Raw genomic sequence first — 25,781 nt, forward strand, 5'->3', positions numbered from 1 at the left:
TTCAAGACCTTGTGTGTAAGGGCTAGTTCACACGGCGGAAAAGTTTTTTGCTGTGTGATTTTTTTTGGCGCGGCATCCTGCTCCTGATTAGGCCCGAAAGAATGGGCCCAAACAGGAGCATGTCTCGAGCCACGGACGCCGCGTGTGAATCAGCTGCGAAATTGGCGGCAAGATAGGGCATCTCGCTTCTTTTTTCTGCTACAAGCTAGCGGGGAAAAAAAACGAGTGGTTCCCATTGAAGTCAATGGGAGCTATTTTTGCAGGTGGATTCAGAGTCAAAATCCGCCTGCAAAAAGCTCTGTGTGAACATACCCTTAGGGTTCTTTAAAGATTAGATCCAGAAGCTGTGATGAGCATTACCAGCAGAAATTCTTGTACTTTGCGTCCTGAATTCAACATTATACATTGCCGCTATAGGTACTTGTGCAGTGCACATACTTAACTATAGGATTTTGTCACCTTATGGAGCTAGAGGGCAAACATGTGCTTCTTTAAAACAAAATGAGGGAAACAGAAGTAATGTTGTAGTTAAAAAAAAAAAATGAACAAGAAGAAAAGCAGAACATGAGCTGTAGAAATAATAAGAATGGATGGCTTTTAATTATAGAAACATTAAATCTCTAACACAGGGGCTATTTGTGAAAAGCCCAAAGGTGCCTGAGCGTGTTTGCACAGCTGACCCACTAAAAGCTCCCGATATGTATTTTCTCAGCTATAGAAGAGAGCATACCTGTTACGGTTTTTGTTTTGACAGGACTGCTGGCATACTCAGACGGCTGATTCGATGCCTGCTTTGCCAAGGGCGTGCTGCCAATTGACACCTCATCCTCCTTCTTCCTCGACAGTGGCATAGCAAGAGGAGCGGATCCCAGCGGCTGAGGAGGAAAAAGCAGAAAAAATAAACACCGCAATGTTGTACGTTAGGCAGGTGAAAGGTAAAACTGCTATAACGGAGTGTTTAGCAGGTTCACAGGATCCCTGCCAGAGCAAAGCCAGAAACAGGAGCTGTCACTGTTTATGTCTTTCAATAACTGAGCTGATTCTTAGGAGCTTGCAACGTGAAAGGTTCAATCAGCAGCATTGACAAAAGTGCAGGGACTCCCAGGTTATAGGGCAGGGTTAGGCTGCGTACATAGACAAGTATTGCTTGATGGATGTGATACAGGCAGCAAATAGAGGAGATGTTCTTAATAGTTAAGCAGAATTTTTGAAAATTAGGACAAAACATAAAACTTCGGAAATCGATTCAAAAGTTACTGGAAGATCACATCCATTTAAAGGGTAGGATAGAGGAAAAATTGGTCATCAGTGGGGTTCTAATCAATGAGAGTGTCACCGCTCCTAAGAATAGGGGATGTTTGTGAAGCAGCCGAATTCCTGGTGGATGCTGACACTCCCCTGCTCCCATTCACTTCAATGGGAATGACAGAGATAGCCAAATGCTGTACTACTTAAAGGGAATGGGAGAGATGTTGCGTCTGCATTCCCCATTCTGAGGATGGTGAGGGTCTCAGAGGTCAGACTCTCAAAAACTTATGGACAGATCAAGAGAGAACAGTGGCTTCCACCTAGCCCATTTTTTAAACGGTCACCATGAAATTTGTCGTGCAGTGGTATAAATGTACAAACAGCTGCGTATTCCCACTAGGACATTAGAGGTAGATGTGAGACAATCAGGGGCCACAACATTCGTGTGAGCACTGCAGCCCCTTCCTTTACTACCCCCCTGCATGCTGCACATTTACTAGCAGACGTGTTAGGTTATTCCTGCATAGTGCCATCCACTAGAATGGGACAAAACTGTAATACCCTGCACAGTGGCTCCCTTTACAGTACACGTCTAGCTATTTAAGGCTATCGTAGTTAGTCACAGATAGAATGGTCTGTTACCTGTTGGGGATGTCTGTCACCTTTCCTCTGAGGTTGGTATAGAAGCCATGTATATAACACAGGGTCGACATTCAGTGCTAAGCCTTGTATACTCGCCAATAGGACAGCACCTGCAAAAAAAAGGCATAGCGGTGAGTGAATCGCAGCAGAACAAAGCTAAAGTCCAAGGGACTGGGTAACATCAGTCTTTAAGACATTCTATAAGCTATAGAGCAACGTAAATATCTAAAAGCAAAATTAAGGTTTTGTGCATTTTATTTGTTAACCCATTCTGCTGCTTTTCTGAAAAATTATTCCATTAAACAACCCCTTTAAGTGTAAACTAGTTAGCCTGATGTACTTGTGTTTCAGCAAGCATTATCTTTCCTTTTTAAGATAGCCTCTGGCTAAAACTATGTACTTGCTTTTCATTTTGGACTTCCAGTGCTTAGCCAAATAGTATCAGTCACACATAAGACAGATACAAGCGCCGTCTGCCCAAACGCTTTCATAGTTCAGCAAGGTGAAGGGAACAAGCTGCTGCTAAAACCCTCTGGCAGGGGCATCTTTTAAGGGAGTCTGCCAGCAGTCAATGAGTTGTACATCTAATCCCAGTCACTTGTAGAGGTGATATTACACTTACTAAATATTCCTGTTATTCAGCTTTGGGGCCCCAATTTCACGTAAATTGCCAGCCTAGATTCCCAAGCAAAGCACTTTTCTTCTCATTTGCATACGAATACAATGACAATTTGCATTAAAACGAAATTCTAAAGCTGAATAACAGAATCCCCGATACAAAGTATTGTCATTAGGTTTATCTCCAATTTACTAGTAACATAATCGTAGACTCCCTTTGAGGCCTCCACTCCTAGAGTATGACTGGCCATAAACTGAGTAATGGCTGCTTAATGCTACTAAGTAGAGATGAGCGAGTACTGTTCGGATCAGCCGATCCGAACAGCACGCACGCATTGAAATGAATGGACGCAGCCGGCACGCGGGGGGTTAAGTGGAAGTACCAGGTGCTTCCATTCATTTCAATGCGTGCGTGCTGTTCGGATCAGCTGATCTGAACAGTACTCGCTCATCTCTACTACTAAAGCCAAATATAAAGGGAGACTACCACGAACAAAATCACTCTTAATACACTTATAGGCTCTTGTAGGAACAGTGAACGTGAACAGAGTTGCTTTTTTTTCTCAAAGTACAAACTTACTGTCGAGAAAATCTACTATTAATTTGTATGCCAATGACTCTAGCGTCACCTCTCTTTCGGGAATCAGAACAAAGAAGAGGCGGACCACTAAAACAGTGGGATACACACGGAACCTGGCAGACCCCATTGACTATAATGGGGTCCACTGGATGTCCGTAAATTTTAAAACTCCTTGCAGGACTTTTCTCTCCACCCATTTTCAGTAGGCACTGCAATGGAGACACCGGAACAGATATGACTGTAACCTGAGCTGTTTGGTGTAGCCATGTTGGGGCCACATCTGACACAGCACCCGATTTTCCTAGTGATTGACACACAGTGCCATCCCTTAACATTAATACTGGCAGGTACTGATGTGGGGTGTCTACAAGTAATAACTGGTACATTGACAGGCTCCATCACAACCTGGATGGGGGGCAGGCGCACCAAATAACTCATTACACACAGATTAAAAATTCAATTGAAGACCAAAGAATATATGTTTACTATACAACAGCATATTAATGGTTTAGGAGAGATTTTGGTGGTGGTAGAATTCCTTTAATACAAGATTAGGAGAGATTTTCGTGGTGGTAGAATTCCTTTAATACAAGATTAGGAGAGATTTCGGTGGTGGTAGAATTCCTTTAATACAAGATTAGGAGAGATTTTGGTGGTGGTAGATTTCCTTTATTACAATTTTGTAACCCATTTTGACCAGTGCCGTCCCATTAATAGAGCTGTCTCCTAATACTACTATGATCTCAATCATTCCTCAATGCTCCGAGGAATAAGGCAGAGCCAATAACCCTCTAAACAATGCAACATACCAGACCATCAAATGTAAAGAAGAAAATTCGAGCTCAGCCAAACACTGGGGCTGTCGTATAGCAACTGGAGCCTTGCGTGGAGTAAATATTTGGATACAGCAAGTCGAGTTTATTTTTGGAGCAGAGGTTATTATGATGTGATAATGCTCCCTCCATTGTCACTAATTGTATTGCACTAGGAGATTATACACAGAATGCACGGACTCTGCTCACAATGAAAGATATCTGAGCAGCAATTGACTTATATAACAAGTAAATATTTCTTAACAATAAACAGTTTGAAGAAACTTGTGACCTGGAACATTTATTTGTTCTACAAGAGTGAGGACTGCATTTTCCACACGAGACCCAAATCGACTTACGCTGGGTTCACAGCAGTGTCTGGACTCCGTTTTCAGGTTCAGAAGACGGAAACCTATCATGCCGAGTCCAGTCATGTGCACTGGTGAGTGTTTTATGCTCTCCGCGGCTAAACCAGATTTTTAAAAACCGAACACAGAGTACTGCATGTCCGACTCTGTGTCCGATTTTAAAAAAACGGTTTCACCACGGAGAGCATAAAACGCTCACCGGCGCACACGGCCAGAGACTTTTCAAGCCCATTCAAATGAATGGGCTTGAAACATGCTGGTAGGTTTCCGTCTCCTGCCCCTGTTTTGTGCAGGAAACGGAAACCTGCAGAACGGAGAGCGGGCGCAGATGTGAACGAGCCCTTAAAGGGATATTCCCATGACCATTTTTAAATTTGTAGATAATTAAAAGTTATCTTCTGATACATGTTGTGTCCCTGATAGCCCAGCTATAATAAGAAAATCATAGCTGGGTTCCTGACAAGTCCCAGACCATAGAAAGTTTCTGTATTCATGGTTGTATCCAATGGCAAACGATCAAGACAACAGATGTTAGCACTAAGAGAGTTAGAGAAAAGCTTTAAAACTCTGCAGAATTTTGAACTACTTATATTTGCAAAATTGTTTAACTTTTAATTATCTACAAATATAGACATGATTAGGTTCATGGGAAAACCCTTTTAAGAGCTCTCAGCCCCCAATCTTCCATCTCTCCATTCTTAGATTTTGCATTTAGTCAAAATCTGTCCAATGTTTCTATTAGTCTTAGGCTACATTGACACTCGTGTGATAGAGCTAGCACAGGGAGCGTAATTCAAGTAGTCCAGTTCAAGTCACAATTCAAGTCCTGCAGTTACCTATTTGCACCAATAGAAAAGTGGGCAGTGCAGGGATCAAGACAGGCCAGAGCAAGAACACCTCAGCCTTATAGATTTAAAGGGGCTCTTTCATTGGGGAAAAGTCATTTTAGATAAGCACATCCTTGCATAGGCTTTAGAAAGGCTATGCCTCGGTAGATTTGGAATCAGTCCGGTTTTATTCATATGTTCGTTAGCTTCCCCGTGCACTGGAAGTGTCTGTGATCACAGTTTGCTCTATGTGTATGTACAGCAGAGAAAAGTCATCAGCACATTCAATAACCCTCTAAACAATACAACATACTATTCTTGATAGTGATGGTTATGGGTTCTAAGGAGTTTATTCTACCTTAGTGTGGTTAGGGGGGAATCTGTGGGTCTCCTTGGCTTATGGGCCAGATGGAAGCTGCAATCTCAATACTGATGCCAGTGCTTATGGGCCACGGTATGACTGCACCCTGTGCACCCCCACAAGTTACACCCCTGCTCCCAGCCCCTTCCAACAGCTAACTAGAGGGGGCTGAGACCCGGACACCTACAGATCTAATGTTGCCTATTCTAAACATAGGCCATCAATTTTAAAGTTCTGTATAACCCCTTTAAGAAAGTGCATTACAAATCCACTAATCCAGCACAATCTCTGTGAACTTTAGGGGCGTTCTCAAGCAGTCCTGCTTTCCTGAGCACTCCAATAACTCTATGACTTGAAAGAAAATCTATATTTGTTCCAATGCTGTGCTCCATTCAGCCGCTCTACTAATAAATATGCATTTTAGAGCATTTGACATGGGAATGCATGCTAAAACCAGCTTTTGATTTTTCCCACGCAGATTTAATATTTGCAGAATATATCAAGGCTGTGTGTGAGTGAAATTTCCATACATGATGTTCAACAGGTGACCATATAAGCTCACAAGTGCAGCGCAAGGCCTCTACAGATGAAGGTGGGAGATGCAAAGCTTCACCCTGACATTGCCAATGCAAATATTTTCATTCGACAAATCTTGATTAAATTCTGGACGCTGGCCGGCTTCGGCTTCCTACAAAATATTAATCTTTAGCAAACTCAAGCAAGCTGAGGGAATGCTCTGGGATATATTGTATAATGATTCCCATATTGAGCGCCTGACAAGCTCTCTTCACAAGATCTCACAACATGCCAGATTTCAAGTGAATACAAACCGATTCATGTCTGTTCCACGCACATGATGTACAATACACATATACATCATCGTCCATACATTACTATAAATATGCCGAGTAAGAAATGCACAGATACCAAAGTAAACCTACTAAAGTCTCATGGAAGGCAGCCCATCACCCTGGATCTAACATCTCTCTGTGGTTGGCATTGTTGTCTCAATTGTTGGCAACCTGGCTTCGAGGTCGACCATCGGCAACATAGTCATTGAATCTGAATGTTCCCCATGTTTATATCAGTTTCCTCCCACACTCCATGACTAGAGATGGGCGAACACTGTTCGGATCAGCCGATCCGAACAGCACGCACCCATAGAAATGAATGGAAGCACCTGTGACGCTGACTTTGCCGGAGGCCGGCCGGCGTCACAGATGCTTCCATTCATTTCTATGGGTGCGTGCTGTTCGGATCGGTTGATCCGAACAGTGTTCGCTCATCTCTGTCCATGACATATGGAGGGAATTTAGATTGTGAGCCCTACTTGGGACAATGAGTGTTTTCAATGGGGGGAATTTTTTAAGACGACTCCACCATTCATTCATTCCCCTCCTTGATGAGATGGAATGATTACAAGGTTCAGAACTCTTAAAGGGGTTGTGCCATTACCAACACTGTAACTATAGGCTAGGGGATAAGCACTGGGGGTACAAGAGAGAGACAACATCTGCGTGGAGTTTGTATGTTCTCCCCATGTTGGTGTGGGTTTCCTCTGGATACTCCGGTTTCCTCCCACACTCCTAATACATACTGATAGTGAATTTAGATTGCGAGTCCTATATGGGACAGTATTGGCAATATCTGTAAAGCGCTACGGAATATGTTAGCGTTATATACGGAAGCAAAATAAATAAATGTACACTGATATCTACTGTCCTCTGCTACAGTGCCAAACTCTATGATAGGAATCTAGCCTACTATGTCACTGACCCCTATAGGTTCCTGGCTAAATATTGCTCTTTTCCAGACTTGCCAAAGCTATCACAGACTGAAATAAAATAGCAGCAGCCAATACGATCTGAAATTCAGCCGAAGCCAAAGAAGAAATGTTTTAGATTAAGTATTCTATGAACAGGATTGCAAATATGCTTAAAAACTGGGTCACTCCATATGTGCTTTATACTTTCTATGCTATATACAGTACTGATACAGTATCAGCCTTATGGTCTTATTTCTCATTGTAACCACCTCACACTATTTCATCCTTGTAAGACAATGTGCTTAAATTTTCAATCTTATTTTACCACCAGTTCTACCTTTGTCCAAGCACGTGGATTTGCTCCTTATGGCTAAATACACACAGGAATCATTACGGCGCACATTTTTAACCCCTTTAAGGCTACAGTCACACTAGCATTGTGTGACTGGTCAAGGACTCCGTCCACCAATCCTCTTAAAATCTCAACCGATCTCGGTCGGAACCGTTTTTTAACTGGATAGGGTGTCCCCAAGAGGACCTGAAGAATGGAAACCCGAATGCTAAAGTAAACCTATGTTATGTCCAGTGCTGGGCCTGAGGGGTGTAAAGGAGGACAAAATGCTATCAAATCCCTCCCCTCCCCATTCAGAACACATGAATGCTCAGCCTAGTTGATCCAAGTGTGCATGTGTATGAGGCATTCAAAGAAATAGGTGTAGGTGTGGAATAAATGTGACGCTGTCTATTCTGTAGTATACGGCCATCTTTAGTCTGATGCTTAGATTGAGACAAAGACCGATATAAGTACATAGAAGAGAACTGTTGTAACTCTTGCAAGAACATATGAAGTTCTTTCTGATCATTATATTGCACATGAAACCATTTACGTACGCTATACATAAGGCATAGATTTACAGGCACTTTTCCATAACTATATGCATCTATTGTATTGTTTTGGGGAAATTCAGGTAAAACTTAGTTTCTAAAAAAATGGACTGTACAAAGACAGAGTCTTGGCAAACTTTCGGTGAGCAGTTTTTGCTCCCAGATAAATATGTTGTCTTTCTGCTGACAAGCTGCGAGCGTGCCAGAACTATTGCTTCAACATGTGTGTGTTTCAGGGCTTTACGATGAGACGGGAGGGAGAGGAAAAAGTCTATGTTGTACAGAGATGTTATACCCTAGTAGGTGCCATAGACAATGGATTACATGGTGGACGATGAAATCTGTAGAGTATGGAGCAATAACAAAGAGCTGCGCTAAAACTATGACAGTACAGGATATCTAAAGACAGACCATTAATGCTTGGATGACGTGGATCTGATCTTCCTACCCATACACAACAGCAAAATGGAGGAGTCACAGTACTATAACGTGACCACTATATCTATTGCCTTTGGTGTTTAGGCAGAGAGACTTGCCAACCTTGGTGGCTGTACGTGGTACCTCCACTGGTTCCCTTCATCAGAAGAAGGTTCAACCACCTGTATGCTTAAGCCTCTTCGATCAATGTACACGACAACTACAGATGAGCGAACACTGTTCGGATCAGCCGTTCCGAACAGCACGCTCCCATAGAAATGAATGGAAGCACCTGGCACGGCGACCGGCCACCGGCAAAGTGTACGTGCCAGGTGCTTCCACTCATTTCTATGGGAGCGTGCTGTTCGGAACAGCTGATCCGAACAGTGTTCGCTCATCTCTAATGACAACGTGTAAACCATACAGGCGACAGGACACCTTGATCGTGCAGGTCAGCGTAGGACCCAAAGACCGATCATACAGAAAAATATCCATCAGAAGTCAGGCAGCAATAAAAATTCGTTATAAACCTAATCCCAGCTCCTTGTAGAGGTAATTCTATGGTTTCCCAATAAATATCTGATCAGCTTTGGAGCCTCATTTTTATGTAAATCAATTATATGTAAATGATGGGAAAGTGTTTTGCCCATGAATATAGAGCTGAGACCAAAGTCCAGGCAAAGGTAAGACACACCACAAAGTACTTTTCCTCTTATTTGCATATAAACATAGCGGAGGTGTACATGAAAATGTGACTCCAAACCAAGGAATATTTGGAAACTGTACAATCACCTCTAAAAGGTACTGGGATTAGGTTTATAACCAATTCTCTGCTGATAGACTCCTTGCCAGCTTGGGTTAAGTTCCCAAACCACCATCAGTCCCTCCCATGTCATCGTATGTGTTGTCCAACTGTGCTTGTATAATGGCAGAAAGCTGCCATCATCCTCCGAAAAATGACTTATTCCTTGTGCAAGTGAGGTCCTTCAACTTAGGACGTGTGAGCCACCAAAGAAGTAGTCACACAACTTCATGCTCCAAGTAGGGCCTTCAGCTGGGATTGACATTCTTCAGCTTTAGCCTGATAGTGATGTTAGAAGGGCTGAGAGCTCACAGTCAAGGGGCCAGGTTGGGTTGAGGAGAGCTTGGTGTCTTCCATTAGCGCTCTACTCCTCTGACTTGAAGAACCTAATTTGCATAAGGAATTAAAGTTATTTATTGGATGATGGTTCTTATTGGAGGATGGTTCTTATTGGAGGATGGTTCTTATAACGCACTTGGGCATTATAAGAACTGCTGGCAACACATGGTAGTTTAAGGAGGATTACAATAAGCAAACAGTGACTACAGATGGGGGATATGAGGATGGACCCTGAAAAGGGATGCATTCAAATGGGGTCAGGGAAGAGATGGAGCAAAACAGAACTCAAACTTTCTAAGTCCTCAAATGGTTTCACGGGACATCAAACTTATAATATAAATGCAAGCACCAGTCAAAAATGTGTTGTAGTTTCATTAAATAAATATCATTTTCCATTGGTATGTCATCTGATTTCCATATGTACTTAAGAAAGATAGAAGATGATCTGAAATACAAAGTCATGTGAGTGTACAGTAGCACCTTCTCATCATCCCCTAGATGGTATTCTTGTACTCAAGTGTGTCTGATCCGAAAAAATGGACAAAAAAATTGCTTAGTTTTTTTTGTTTTTTTGTTGTTTTTTTTTTTGGGGGGGGGGAGGGCGGTGTTCTATTAACCCACAATCCAAAAAAAAACTAAAAAAAATTCTATGATTTATTATAGAATATTGGAGGATTGCGACAGGATAGACTGAGCTCCTTCTGCTCGATGGGAAATAAGCAAGATCTCCCTCAAGTCTCCTCAAATCTTGGGAAGACTTGCTCAGCCCGACGGGGTGTGGAGTTATTACTTGTGTGATAGACTTGTGAGTTAGGGCTGCATCTGTCTGGGATACCGGTATTATAGGATATTAAAATATACATATCTTTTTTTTTTTTTGTAAGTTTCAAGAGCTTTGCAGTTTTTTGTTTAGCTGTGGCTGTTTGGAGTCGGAGCAGGGGTCAGAGTCAGATAGTGGAAAAAAAGAGGAATCTGAGCTTTGATCTACCAACTCCACATCCATGGGCAAATCTACGCGAGTAGCCACCATCGATACCGCAAAATTTTCTGCTCAAATTACATTTTTTTAGGTTATGAAAAATCAGCCACACAGTTCTTCATAAGCCTAGAACACAGTAGGCCTGAATAGTCACAGAGCAATGATGGATTTCATAGGAGAACAAGTGTGTGTTCATGCGGGATTAGTGAAGACAGAATGTGCTAAGAACTCTTTGAAAAACCAAAAAAGAACCAAGGCCATCTCAGATTCCCATAAATCCTAGGCAGGAACAAGTCAACTCAAGGTTCTCGTTCCAACCATGAAACATAAGAAATTGTCCTTCTATTTATCTATAGTACGGGGGGATTAAATGAAAGATGCTTATACATGGTTGTAAAAGACGGTCAGCAATGAAAACGTGCTCGCTTCCTGCTACACAGGCCTCTGTTCATCCTACGGGTATATGCCAGGACAACCAGTAAGTGCCCTAATATTTATTCTGGACCCAACACAGACACCAGCATTTATATAAAAAAAAAAGATGCACTTCTTGCCGTAGGGAGCTGCACACACATCCATGAATAACTCCCTCCAACGCGGAAATACAAATGTTTGATTTCAACTTTTTTTTCTGCAAAGAAACATTTACAACCCAATTTCTCTATAGTTGGAGACTGAAGCAAGTGCACAGGAGGAGAGTTTTGGCAATCCAAACAAGAAAATTTGAAGGATTTTTTGTTGACTTCCTAAATCCGTATTTGCTTTCCTGTTGTATTACCAGCCAGGAATGGTGATAAAAGGAAAGCGAGCAATTATCACGTAGACTCGGATACGGTCACTGGTATCTACCGGTATCTATTACACAACTGGGTTCAGAGGCAGAATACTGGGACTGAGAAAGAACCTTAAAGGAGTCGTGCACTTTCGACAAACACTTTTTGGTAAGGCTGAACCTGACCGTTTTGTCAATACCAGTCGACCACCTGATCTGGAGGTCTCATGACTCTCCCATTATAAGAAATATCAGGGGAGCGAAGGATTGAAAAGTTGTATTTCTACTCCACTCAAACAAGAGGAATCTAGCAGTGCATTACTCCTCTCTATCTGGTCTAAACACAGGTAAACTAGGTCAGACCAAGATTGCATGTGTATGGGTGGTCAAAAGGAATAGCTATCAGCAAAATGAGTGTGAATTGTATGACCAGATTTAGATAAGACGATCAATTGCTGAGTCCACCACTGATCAATGATAAAATGGAGAACTTAGCAAAAAGCAAATAATTCCCCCGCAGCGCCACCACAGAGAAAAACAAAGTATTACACATTCCCCATTGAAGTCTGTGTAATACAGAATCCCGCCGCAGTTTTTCCGGGGTTCCGTGGGGCCTTAACCTAAAATGGTTTTCTAGGGCTAAAATTGGTGGATCCAACACTTAGAAACTCAGCTGATAGAGAGAAAAGGTTAAAGGGATATTCCCATAACGCTTGTTCACCAACCTCCAGGCTCTGTGCTCTCGTCACTTCCTGGTTTTCTTGGCATATTGGTGGGTGGGGTTTCACTTGCTCTGCTATCTGCTATGTTTGCAGTCAGTAATCAGGGATTGGTTGTAAATGAATTACCACAGTATGAAGCTGATGTAGAGGCTGATGTAGCAGAGCTGGATTTGAGTCAGTTTGTAATACATACAGAAGTACCCGATTCCCTATCTCAGCTATTATCAGCCAAATTCAATTAAACCGACTGACAAGTGGAAGAGCCGAAGATAAAAGTTCAGAAATGCCAGAGCTCTCACCTCCTCCCTCCCCTATCTGCGGAGCTCCGTTACTTGTCAGACAGACACAGCTCAGAGCTGCTCCCAGCACTCATCCCCTCCTCCCTCCTGAGAGCCGGCAGCTAAGTCACTTGGGAAATGAGCAGATAAGCCCCGTGGCCATAGAAACGCATGTAAACAATGAAGTGAATAAATTAAGACAGTGGCCAAACAAAGCAGTTTTGATAAAGCAATGTATTTAGGAAAAGTCTTATATCCACATAAACTGGCAGTATAGATAGGATCCTTGTGATGGGACAACCCCTTTAAGCCTCAATATCAAGTACAGTGCTTTGCTCGAAATTCAGTGAAGAGACCATACCACTCGCCCAAAAACTGCTTATCGGTTCGATGAGAACGCAGAATAGGTCATCGATAGCTAACTCTCAAAAAAACCTTTACCCCCTGTCCCAGGGTTAGGTGCAATACATTGTTATTGTATTCAAATATTACAAGTCTTTTCAGGGACTTTTTAATTGCTGACAGTGCTTAGGATGGGTGACCAATAGAGATGAGCAAGTACTGTTCGGATCAGCCGATCCGAACAGCACGCTCCATAGAAATGAATGGAAGCACCTGGTACTTCCGCTTTGACGGCGGCCGGCCGCTTAACCCCCCCGCATGCCGGCTACGTCCGTTCATTTCTATGTGAGCGTGCTGTTCGGATCAGCTGATCCGAACAGTACTCGCTCATCTCTACTGACCAACTAAAGATCCATGGGGGTTTTCAGTATGAAAAAGACAAACACCAGGTGAACCCTACTATAGTCAATGAGGTCCATTGTTATCCATGTGTGACCACTGTTTTAGCAGTCCTGCTCTCCATTGTTCGGGTCCACTGGCACATTCAAAGGATGAGACCAGAACCCTACTGTGAACCTTGCAGAAACCTTGAGGTTCAACTTTCCCTATCCTAAACTCTAATGTCACATCTCCTGCCCTATCCCAAATCCTTGCCCAAGGTATCCGATGGGAGCTCATCCTCTGCTGATGAGGAATAACATGCACTTTTATCATCAGCTGTTTTAACCATTAGCTAAAAAAAAAGTTAGGTTTTTGGCTGACAATTATTTAAGGTCTATGGCTAGAATGATCATTTCATCTAAAACCATTATAATAATAACAATGTGCTTCGTATGCAGATTACAAACACATGTATCAGTGACAAATGATTCTAAATCAGAAAACTATTAGCTACAAGCATCAATCACACAACTTCACAAGCCGTAGCCAGCGGTCAGGGCGAGAGCTTTATAAATGACTTTCCCAATCATATTAGATTTATTAAACACTAATCCAATGCCCAGAATAACAATCGCTAAACACAGAACATCGCTGCGAAGAATCCGGGGCCTTGTGAAAGAACTACATCTGCAAGGCAACAAATAGAACTCCTGTAGGCAAATGTGAAAAAAAATTATACGCAGAATGCTCTCAAATATACAAGTGATAATAGTATATTTTTGTCAATTAACAAAATGAACAAAAGAGAAATCTAAATCATATCAATATCCATCATTAACAGTGCATTATTTTATGATGCACTATTGGAGGTTGTTCCCGCCTTCTGTGCATGTAGGCTTGCTCCAGTCCTTCTGTGTCTATGTGTAATCCCAGACAGACTGGATGATGTTGAGATCAGGGCTCTATGGGGGCCGTATCATCACTTTCAAGACTCCTCCTCCAAAGGGTGATGATACGGCCCCCACAGAGCCTTGATCTCAACATCATCCAGTCTGTCTGGGATTACACGTAGACACAGAAGGACTGGAGAAAGCCAAGATGGTGGGAACAACCTCCAACAGTGCATAATAAAATAATTGAATACATTTAAGAAGGGGTACTCTCCAGAACTTTCCTCCATCGGTTCTGTTCCAATGTATAACAGGTTCTCACTGGGTTCATATTTCCTGCTCAACACACAGGTCATGCCCACTAAATCCCTGGGTGCAGCAGATAACGCTGGACACCACTGAGCGGATATTTCTTTTTTTTTTTTCTTTTTTTTATTTTAAATGTAGATTGTGAGCCCCACATAGAGCTCACAATGTACATTTTTTTTCCCCTATCAGTATGTCTTTTTGGAATATGGGATGGAAATCCATGCAAACACGGGGAGAACATACAAACTCCTTGCAGATGGTTTTTTACCCTTGGTGGGATTTGAACACCAGGACTCCAGCGCTGCAAGGCTGCAGTGTTAACTACTGAGCCACCGTGTGGCCCCCGGATATTGCTTTTGTGTTCTGCGAGACCAGTGAGGACCCAGTAAGAGAGAACCCTTGGATTACAATGTTTTTCTGCCCAAAACCTAAAGCAGTACTAACAATGTGATGATCCCACACACGTATGAACTGACCCACCAGTACCAAAGGCAACCCCTATTGGGACTTGCTTTAGGTGGATTTCTTGTGGGTTTATTACAAATACCCTATTACTCCCTATAGATATGCAGTGTGTGTACCATTACAGGGACATAACAAGGTGGGCCCTTAGAATCATTTCTTAAGGTGAGCCCAAGCAAACTCAGTCCAAGGTTGATAATATAAAAGAGGCTCTATAACAGTATACAGCCCAAGATATCTATGTGGCTTCTACACTAAACAAGTCCTATAAGACCCATCGTAAAACTCGTGCCTATACTTATGTTGTCAGAAGGTTAACATATACATCTTTCAGTGTGCAAGTCAAGGGAAAATGGATTGTTAAGTGAAAGCAGCTTTCTGTACAGTGCGGAGAATTCCAGGAAACAAAGACTAACAGAAATCGCTGTAACCTTTGCTGCTTTCTGGCATCTCTATCAGTGTTTGGTCTTCACAACATTACTATATAAACTCTCACAAAGAGCTAATAAGAGCAGAATGGTCTGTGCTGAGCGCCAAGCACAGAGTATGCTGTATGCAGAATAAAGGGATGATAGGACCTATATCGTGATGGGGTTAGGAGAGAGGTCACAGGCCCTTTTAATAAACTGCATCCAAATAAGATACTCACGCCAATGTGCTATTGTAACCAGCTTCAGTACTCCATAAAAGGTGTGTACCGTGTAGTTTTTACACCAAGCATTACCAGTTGGACATCCATTCAAAAGAGAGGCTCAGTCTTTTTTTTTTTTTTAGTTACAACCTAGTTTAGGTTTTTCTGGGGGGACCCAAGGCTTATAAAGCTAGATCTGACCTTATATAAACCAGTTCCATTTTTTTTATCCCCCCCCCCCCCCCCCAAAAAAAAAAAAAAAAAAAAAATAGAATAACAAACAATCAAAATGTCAGTAACCAATACCTGTGATTTTGCTGTAATCTGAAAAAAAATGCATGACATTGCTGCTTGAAATTTGCCCACACTTACAAAACCCTTTTTTCCCCCCTCCAATCGAAGACATGTCAATTGGTTGTTTATAAAATTATATTTGTGTTTACTGTGACACTATGCAACAAAGCTGTATGCATAGCCTTGCTGCATTTACCTGTGGTCCACACATATGATGCTACATACACAGTCCAGTCACATTAATGGGACCACCTGTCACTATCCAGAATAACCACCTTTGGCAGAGCGGACCGCTGCGAGACGTGCAGGAAGAGAGGGGATGTGGTGATGGTGGTCACTGGGATGTTGAGCCATGCCAACTCCAGAGCCGTGACCAGCTGCGCTAGGTTAAGCGGTTGAGCATCCATGGTGCAAACAACCTGATCGAGGTGGTCCCACAGATTCTCGATTGGGTTCAAGTCCAGGGAATTTGCTGGCCAAGGGAGTACAGTAAACTCATCCTGGTGCTCCTCGAACCACACACGTACACTGCGAGCTTTATGACACGTCGCATTGTCCTGCTGGTAGATGCCATCATCCTGAATAAAAACATTTTGCATGTAGGGGTGAACATGGTCCGCAAGGATAGATGCATACTTGTGCTGATCCATCGTGCCTTCCACAATGATGAATGCACCCAGATGGCTGATGACACGTGCCTTCTGCCATTGGTTATTTAACTTTGACATCAAAAGTAGACGCTGGTCACATTAATATGACTGGACTGTGTAGTAGCAGTAGTAATGCCAGTACAATGTGCTTAGGATGTCTAGGACACACAGGATAGTTGTGGTTGCACAAAGCACCAACACTGTAGCCGTCTTTGAAAGGGAGGAGGAAAATTGTTAATATTAGAGGTATTAATGTGCATTCTGAAAAAGGAGGGCTCGCAAAGAAGAGCGCAGGGCTTGCAACTATGAAACCAAAGTTCCACGTCCTGTAATCCATCTCTACCGCTAGAGACGGACTTGACACGACAACAGGCAGTGAACGAGTCAGAGGGAAATGAGACACCTAGTGTCCAGCACTGTTAGGTAATTCTTTAGCAGAGAAACATAATTTTAGGTGAAATAAAGTGATTTCAAGTAAAACAAATTCAGATTGAGAAAATATCAACATGTAACAGACTGTTATTTAAGGCTCCACGGTTAGCGGTGTCCCCAAATAATACCTCCCAGAGTCTCACACTTATATCAAATGTGATTACCCCAGACAGGTTCATTACTGCCCATATAGGTAGATGACATGACCAAGATCTGAAATATATAATGTGTAAATGCTGTGGTTAAATCTATACATTCTTTTTGCAAGCCATTAAATTTCACCAAACCGCCACAAATGTGCATCTGTTTTGTATCTACATGTTCCTTTGTCTGGTGTGCCAGTACTGGAACAATATCTTCACAAGACCGTAATAACACCGCTGAAAACATTATCTGTATCATAGATTGCACTATCCTCTGTTATTAGAGGCTGTTGGCAGAAAAGCAAAGTACAGCTCATGTGATTGTATATATGGGATGAAAATGCAAATGTGGACTCTCAAGCTATACGGTATCACGAAAACTAAACAGGTCGATGGGAGATGGCAGGGCCAAGTTAAAAGAGTGTAAAAGGGTTTTTCTAAACCTGCATGGGGTACATGCAGTGCTGTGTGGGTGGAGGGTGAAGAAGCTGAGAAGACTGATATATGGTATTGTGAGGACAAGATAAGTAACAATGGTATTTTATACATTTGCATCTCTTTTGTCTATGCTTAGTAATCCAATTATTAGGGACTCTCTCTCCCCTAAACTGCTTGCTCATTGTAATATCCCCACTAGGCCCATCTTGGTCTCCAAAGAGACCAAGTAATAAACTGCAAATGGCCATAGAAGTCTATGGAAAGGGGAAGAAAAAGAAGAGAGGACGGGGTCGGTGAGTGTGTAAAAACCCAAGATACAAATACAGAGGCTGCTGCAGCCACTAGTAAGTTTTCTATCATACCCCAGGTACTTTATTGAGCACAACATTGTTCATTACTCCATAGTGTTCTTAAAGAGGTTATGCCATGATGGGACGCATCTCACTTCAGTGGGGGTGCCAGAGATAGCTGAGGGCGACTATGTCTGGCTTTCCTATTAAGCTGAATGGGAGGGCAGTGGGGGTACACTTACATTCACCCCAGCTGCATTCCCATTGAATTCACAATTAAAGTAAGGCACCGTTTGTTCTCAGGATCGGTGGGCATCTTAGCAGTCAGATCACCCCCAATCAAATAAATAAGCTTTGTAGTATGACCCCTTTAATACTACTTTTGACTGTGTGAGCATTGGTTAGCAGAATTTCCTATTTTCTCCATGTGCTTTCTAGGTGAGACATCACAACATCTCATCACACACTAGCTTAGAGACAGTCAAGAATAAGAAATAGAGACTGGTGGGGAGAAAACTGCTACAAGTCATGTCATGGGCAGAAATAACACTAATCCTGAAAACCAACTCTAACCATCATAGTCTTGACAGTCTATGATCATGATTAGAGATGAGCGAGTACTGTTGGGATCAGCTGATCCGAACAGCACGCGCCATAGAAATGAATGGATGCACCTGGTACTTCCGCTTTGACAGCGGCCGGCCGCTTAACCCCCCGCGTGCCAGCTACGTCCATTCATTTCTATGTGAGCGTGCTGTTTGGATCGGCTGATCCGAACAGTACTCGCTCATCTCTAATCATGATCTGTTGTCAATGGATAGGACTATGAATGCAGGAACCTTCTATAGTCTGGGACTTGTCAGAAACCTGCATTCATGGTGCTATCCGTTTGTAACAGATCCTGATTAAAAAAAAAAAAAAAAAAAAAGTCACCACTAAGATAAGAAAATCTGCAAAATTGATAATTATAATTGCAAAAATGTTTAACTTTTGATTGACCAGAAAATAAAATATGGTTATGTTCATGGGAAAACCCCATCAATGACTTATACGTGCGACACTAATGCTGATAACAAGGTTATTATTATCAATAATGGCGACAATCCCGCCTGTCAGCTCTCCGATAAAATGATTTAGGACACATCTCACTGACATCTGACAGGTCAGCTTTCTACCTTATTTATCACGCTCATTCTTAACACATGGTTATCTCACACTCCGGTTTCCTTCAATTCTGCAATGTGCGTTTCACTTTTACTGTAATTTCCCACTTCTTTTGCGCCAAATTGCTGCTAAACTTAGAAAACGTGTCGTATATTTGTTTACAGAATCTTTATATAAAGCGATGTGCTAAGCTTGGCAAATACTTTAACGGCAGAGCTATATTTATGAAGGCAGCTGGAGCCTGTTTATTAGATATAAAAATAGTTAATTTAGAACAATAGATCACAGCAGCTAAAACAAAGGCTGCAAACATAAAAATCGCAGCGTGGCCGTCATGACCGGAATGCTAGTGCGGAGTCAAACACACTATAAGCCTCTGTTATAAATACTTTACTTAGAACATTAAGTTTGGTGTTATGAACTACAACAAGAAAAGGAGATAGAAAGTTCAGTGATAGATCAGGGATAATAGTACAGCTAAAGTTCACTGCAGCGTCATGGCCTCTTATCTGGACATGGCCAGAATCAATTACAATAATGGCGTCCATTACTATGTTGGATGCTGAGCTGCCTCCTGGTCACACTTTCTGGCAATTGAAGCTTTTAGATGCCCCGATCAACAGCGATCACTGCATCGAACTGATATAATAAAAGGAGGGGTCCACCTAACGAATTTAGTGCCCACAGGTAACCGTGCTTTGGTATACAGAGTATAGCAAAGCCTTAAAGGGGTATTCCCATGTACATCATCATATCTATATTTGTAGATAATTAAAAGTTAAACATTTTTGCAAATATCAGTAATTAAAAATTCTGCAGCGTTTTAAAGATTTTCTCTAACTTTCTGTTGTCTTGATCAGTTGCCAATAGAAACTACCACTAATGCAGAAACTTTCTATGGTCTGGGAATTGTCAGGAACCCAGCTATGATTTTCTTATTGTAGCTGGGATATCAGACAGGGACACAACAAGGATTAGAAGATATTTCAGCCACAATAAGGAAATCGTAGCTGATTTTCTGACCTTAGAAAGTTCCTGCATTCATGGTCATATCCACTTGCAACTGATGAAGACAACAGACTTTGACCACAAGATATTTAGAGAAAAATCTTTAAAACTCTGCAAAATGTTTATTTATATTTGCAAAAATGTTTAACTTTTAATTATCTACAAATTATATAAAAAAAACAAACAAAAAACTATGTACATGGGAATACCCCTTTAAGTCATGCAAAAAAATGGAGAGCACTCCAAAAATGGGAATCAAATGGTGAAGATTTATTCCATTACACTGTTTCGGTTTCAAGCCTGAGAAAGGTCCTGTAGTCTTAGGGCCGAAATGGTGCAATGGAATAAATCTTTGCCCATTTGATTCACATTTTTGGAGTGCTCTCCAGTGTTTGCATTACTTACCTTGTATCATATGCCGGATCATTAGGATTTGTACCCACCAGCCGAGTCAGGTTTTTTTTTTGGGGATCACAATGTACATTTTTTTTCATTTATTTTTTTATCAGTATGTCTTGGTAGAGTGGGAGGAAATCCACGCAAACACGGGGAAAACAAACTCTTTGCAGATGTTGTTCCTGGTGGATTCGAACCCCGGACTCCAGTGCTGCAAGGCTGCAGTGCTAACCACTGAGCCACCGTGTTGCCCCCGAGGCAGGTTATTTTTTTGGTGCTGCTCTGTACTTGGAATTTGAAAGCATTATGTCGGCCATGAGAATCCTCGATGGGATTAGAAAAATAAATTAACATTAATTAAGTTAGTTTTCAATATAAAAAATACTGTGAATATATATATATATATATATATATATATATATATATGTATATATATATATATATATATATAGTTATGTAAAAAGTCCCATTCTGCAGATATTAATGATAGTTTGTGAAACAGCCCTGACTGTAGAGAAATCCTCTCTTGTATGAATTCCTCAGAACGCGGCTGATGCGGTCATACTAAATCTCAGCTTTATTAATAGCCCTATTATTGGATTTCCTTGCACATACATGAGCCTTGTTAAAGGTAATCTTTTGAACCTAAGTATTCCAAAAATGGGAATACTGTGCTGATCCTAGGAACCACAATCGAATTTCTAGAAAAAACAGAAGTCATGTGTGCGGAGAGGAATATTTCAAGCACTTCATTGAAGCAGGTCTAAAGAAGCCAAAGAGCTACAGTAAGCAATACTCTGCTCCATCTGTGCACTTCACATACAGATACAGTACTGTACAATACTTCTGTACAAGCATCTCACAGAGACATATTTAGGTTTTACAGAACCTCATTCATACAGTACATGGTCCTACAATGCTGCTCACATTTCTTAGGACTTGTTGCAGCTTTTACCCGCTGCAGAGAAATCTGGGCATGAGCCTGTGATCTGTATGGGCTTTCCATAGGTCTACTCCATTATTGGAAAAGAAAAGGGAACATAAGCTGGGGATGGATCGGTCAAATGATAGACAACAAACCGAACCAAAACCCGCTGATGGCAATGAGATTTCTGTTTGTCATTATACTGGATAGTGCGGGATGTATTTGGTCTGCCATCTGCGATAGAGGGTCACGACTGAGACTACAACACGACTTATCACAGATAGACTTCACTCAATGGCGGAGAATATTCACAGTGGTGCGCAAATTACTTTTAGAAGAGATGCCCTTTGACGTACTCTTATACCAAATTCACGCATGGGAATACGAGGCGGGCCTCCACCTCCATTTGCTCTTGAAATCCGATGTTGTGATAGGCCATGGTGGAAAGTCAAAGCTAAAATTTCACTTTCCACCAGGGGTTTGCTTGCTGATTATTGGCAAACACAATGGGGATAAATCAGCCCGAGCCTTGCACAGCGGGTTCTGTAGGTGAACCAACTGCTTTATCCATAGCAAGGTAGAGACTTTAATTCTTCCATTACTCTCTCAAATGCAAGGTATTGTCTAGACTACAGTGGGCACACAGGGGGCAGGCAGAGTAGGAAATCTGTGCCGGGTGCCAGCCAGGGTACCCTGTCATGCCAGAGAGAAGGAAGCCATTTTGGAAATTTCTATACAGCTCAGTAACAAATATGTGTTGTAACAGGAACCTATAGGTCACATCTGTGCAGAATTTTACTTGAAATTTCTTACCATGGACATTCTGGTAATATAAATAGAATATAAAGGTATTTTCCAACCCGCTATATATATTTATTTATTTATTTTTTTAGCAACCAGCTTGCATTGATGTCAAATAAGTAATAATGTAACCAATCCCTTACCAACATTATTATTATTATTGTTTATTTATATAGCACTATTAATTCCATGGTGCTTAACATTTCCACTATCAACTAACTTTAGCACTGTGGTGTGGACACCATCACGAGAATACGAAAAAAAATAAAAAATCATGGAAATGCCTATCCCCTTTAATTGCTGTACTTTTTTATAGGTTCCAAAATGGAGCTTTACTTTATATCAATGGAATATTTTTCATGCCACAACCCATTTATTCTATATCATATACATACTATATACCACTATCTTCAGCAAGCAAGTCGAAGGGACAGAGGAAATTACCGGTACTTTCTGTACTTGTGACATGGAACAGACATCAAAAAGACAATGATGAAAGTAAGTATGTGAGTTAAAATGTTTATATGGAAAAACAAAACAACAACATTGTAATATATCTATAGACAGGAACAAGGAGGGTGCAGAGCAGGAGAAAGCTGCATCGAATCATCCACAGGACGCAGAGGAAAAGCAAAATCACATGGATACGTGTAAAACACCATAGACACTGACACACAATGGCAGGCACTGTATGTAAATACAGTCGTGTTAAAGGGAACCTGTCTATTCTCCTGAAATATCTATTTAGTAATAATTTAGTAAATAAACAGTTAAACATTTCTTAGATGACCACTTAAGGGGATTTTCCGCGATTATGACCTAACCTATGGGTCGGTAAGCGCTGCAGCCTTTACAGTACTTAAAAGGCACAGTGCCATACATCGTATAGTGGCAATGCTTGGTATTGCAGTTCAGCCTATTCACTTGAATGGGACTGAGCAGCGATTGGACCATGTGACCAATGGATGTGACATTACATGGCCTGTGAAGTGGATATTGCCGCTACATACAGTTGACCCACAGTGGTCCCAGGTGCAATCTTCAATTGCTAACATATCCTAAGGAAAGGTCATCAATTAAAATGTCTGGGAAAACCATTTTAAAGCTATAGCCCCATATTGCAGGGAAACACTTTTTTTGTTGCAGATTTTGCTGCCGTTTTTTTTTTTTTTCAGTCAAAGCCAGGAGTGGATTGAGCAGAAGGGAGCAGTATAAGAGATTCCTATATAATTCCTTTTGTAGCCATACTTGGTTTTGTCTCAAATAACTGCAGAAAAATCTGCAACAAAAAAAAGCTGTGCTTCCGCAACGTGGGGGCCCAACCTACAACTGCATTGAAAAGTGGCCTTTTAGGGAGGTGGCTGTCTCAAATAAGACGGCCAGAATGCATACATACCTCCCAACGTTTGAACAACAAAAAGAGGGAAACAAATGTGCTGCAAATTTAGCTCCGCCCACTTTTATGATGGCTCCTCCTATTCTCATTCATTTTCCATGCCCCCCGACACAGTATAATGCTCCTACAGTCACCCGTACATTATATGCCCCCACACTGTAATGTTCCCTTCCAACTGCCCCACAGTATTAAGTCCCTCTCCTGGTGCCCCAGTTTAAACATGAAACTGGATCAGCTGGGGGACAATAAATTAATGGTAGATGAAGTGGGACATTAAACGGTGGGCAACTAGAGGGGGACATTAAACTCGAGCAGCTAGAAGCAGACATTAAACTGTAGGTGTAGCTGGAGGGGGACATTACACTGGGGGCAACTAGAGGCAGACCAATCCCCCTCCAGCTACTCCCACGGTTTAATGCTCCCCTCCAGCTGTCCCCAGTTTAACTGCCCCTCTTAATCTGCCCCATTTCATGTCCCCTCCTCCATCTCTGCCCCCGATTTCATCTCCCCCTCTCCATTTCTCCCTCAGTTTCATATCCCCTTTTCACACACACAGACACACACACTCTCTCTCTCCATCCTGCATCTCACATGCCCCCCTCCCTTCTCATTACCTGACTCGCAGCACTTCATCTCTTCACTGCACAGGACACTGACACGCCCACCTAGTCACGTGACCGTGTAATGTCACACAAGGTCCTTGCACCATAGTGAAGCGTTCCTTCGATCACCACAGCCTTTTATCTGTTATAAGAGCCGACGGTGATCGGAGGAGTGATTTTTCAATAAAACATTAAAGAGACATAGCGGGACATGTAGGGAGTTGCGCGGGAAGCGGGACAGGGGTAGAAAAGCGTGAGTGTCCCGCCAAATGCCGGACACTTGGGAGGTATGTGCATAGTATATGGCGGACCTGAAAACCTGTTACCAGAAATCTGGTGTTCGTCATGTGACTGATCCAGCTCTACTCCATGTACAAGCAGTAGTAGAAGAGCAGAGTCAATGACATAACAGAAAGCCAGAGGCTGAACATAGAGATTTCCAGCACTGCATTGTGCTCTACAAGCTGAGAATAGTGAAGACATGTGCCCTGTATATATACTAGTATTTAGGCTTCTCTGATATGATTTTTAGTTCTCTGCATAACCCATTTAAAGCTGAGGCTCCACATTGTAGAAACGCAGCTTTTTTGTTGCAGATTTTGTTGCCTTTTTTTTTTTTTTTTTTTTTTTTAGCCAAAGCCAGGAGTGGATTCACAGGAAGGAGAAGTGAAAGTGCTTCCTATATATTTCCCATTCCTTTTGTAGCCATTCTTGGCTTTGGCTCAAAAAACCGCAGCAAAATCTACAACAAAAAAAGCTGCATTTCCGCAACGTGGAGCCTCAGCCTAACAGAGCAATTGCTCAATGTAGCATCCTAAGGAAGCCATATAGTAGGTATTTACTGGGTCCATCACACACTACCATACAATGTATATTGTCATAAACGTTCATATTAACTTCAGAAGTAAAAGCCTAAATGGCGATTTCTTGCTGCAACAGTTGTGGGAAAAGAACAGAATTTTGTTATGTTATGATACCCTTGATGAAGTTTTCTCTACTGGAAAGTTATTGAAAATTCAAAGCGCCATTCCCTCAAGAGCGATTATAAGAGTAATCCTCCCCTCGTGCTTCCTTCAAGCAGCAGTAGCACACTGAAGCAGAAAATGCCTCAACACTTAAAGTGACAGCGTATATAAGAAGCTCCAACATTACAGAGACCTAATGACCAAACGTATAAGTCTCGGCTGCAGGAACGGCTTAACCATTTCTTCACTTATCCCCAATATTTGATCTCTAATACAAAGATATACTTTGTGTGTGTGTGTGTGTGTGTGTATATATATATGTATATATATATTGGGGAAAAAAAGTGCGTCTTATAGTCCGAAAAATACGGTATATATATATATATCTTATAAAATGATGTCTACATACATTGAATAAACTTTCCATAATGTTAAAGGGAATATATTCTTATTTTTTATACCATCTAGTGCAGGGGTGGGCAATTAATTTTCCCATGGGGCCACATAAGAAATTGAAACTATGCTAGAGGGCCGCGCTACAGCAAATTTAGCTCCACCCACTTCTATGTTGACTCCGCCCATTCCCAATCAGTTTTCCATGTGCCCCCACAAAGTATAATCCTCCTACAGTCACCCGTACACTATATGCCCCCACATTATAATGTTCCCTTCCAACTGCCCCACAGTATTAAGTCCCTCTCCTGGTGCCCCAGTATAAACTGGTGGAAACTAGAGGGGACATAAAAATGGAGCAGCTGGAGGGGGACATTAAACAGTGGGGGTAGTTAGAGGGGGGCAATAAATTGACAGTTGGAGCGGGACATGAAACTGGGGGCAACTAGAGGTG

At 41.8% G+C, this 25,781-nt stretch overlaps 1 protein-coding gene across 1 annotated transcript in view; it reads right to left on the reverse strand.

Moving 5' to 3' along the window:
• Nucleotides 1-25,781, reverse strand: part of VPS13B (vacuolar protein sorting 13 homolog B) — a 705,368-nt gene that overhangs the window by 397,736 nt on the left and 281,851 nt on the right. The window contains exons 20-21 of the mRNA XM_075270303.1: nucleotides 1,891-2,000; nucleotides 731-875 (exon numbers count right to left, since the gene is read on the reverse strand). Coding sequence (XP_075126404.1) covers nucleotides 731-875; nucleotides 1,891-2,000 — 255 coding nt within the window. The remainder of the gene's footprint in view (nucleotides 1-730; nucleotides 876-1,890; nucleotides 2,001-25,781) is intronic.

This window comes from Leptodactylus fuscus, chromosome 4 (genome assembly GCF_031893055.1).
Source record: "Leptodactylus fuscus isolate aLepFus1 chromosome 4, aLepFus1.hap2, whole genome shotgun sequence".
Classification (NCBI taxonomy): domain Eukaryota; kingdom Metazoa; phylum Chordata; class Amphibia; order Anura; family Leptodactylidae; genus Leptodactylus; species Leptodactylus fuscus.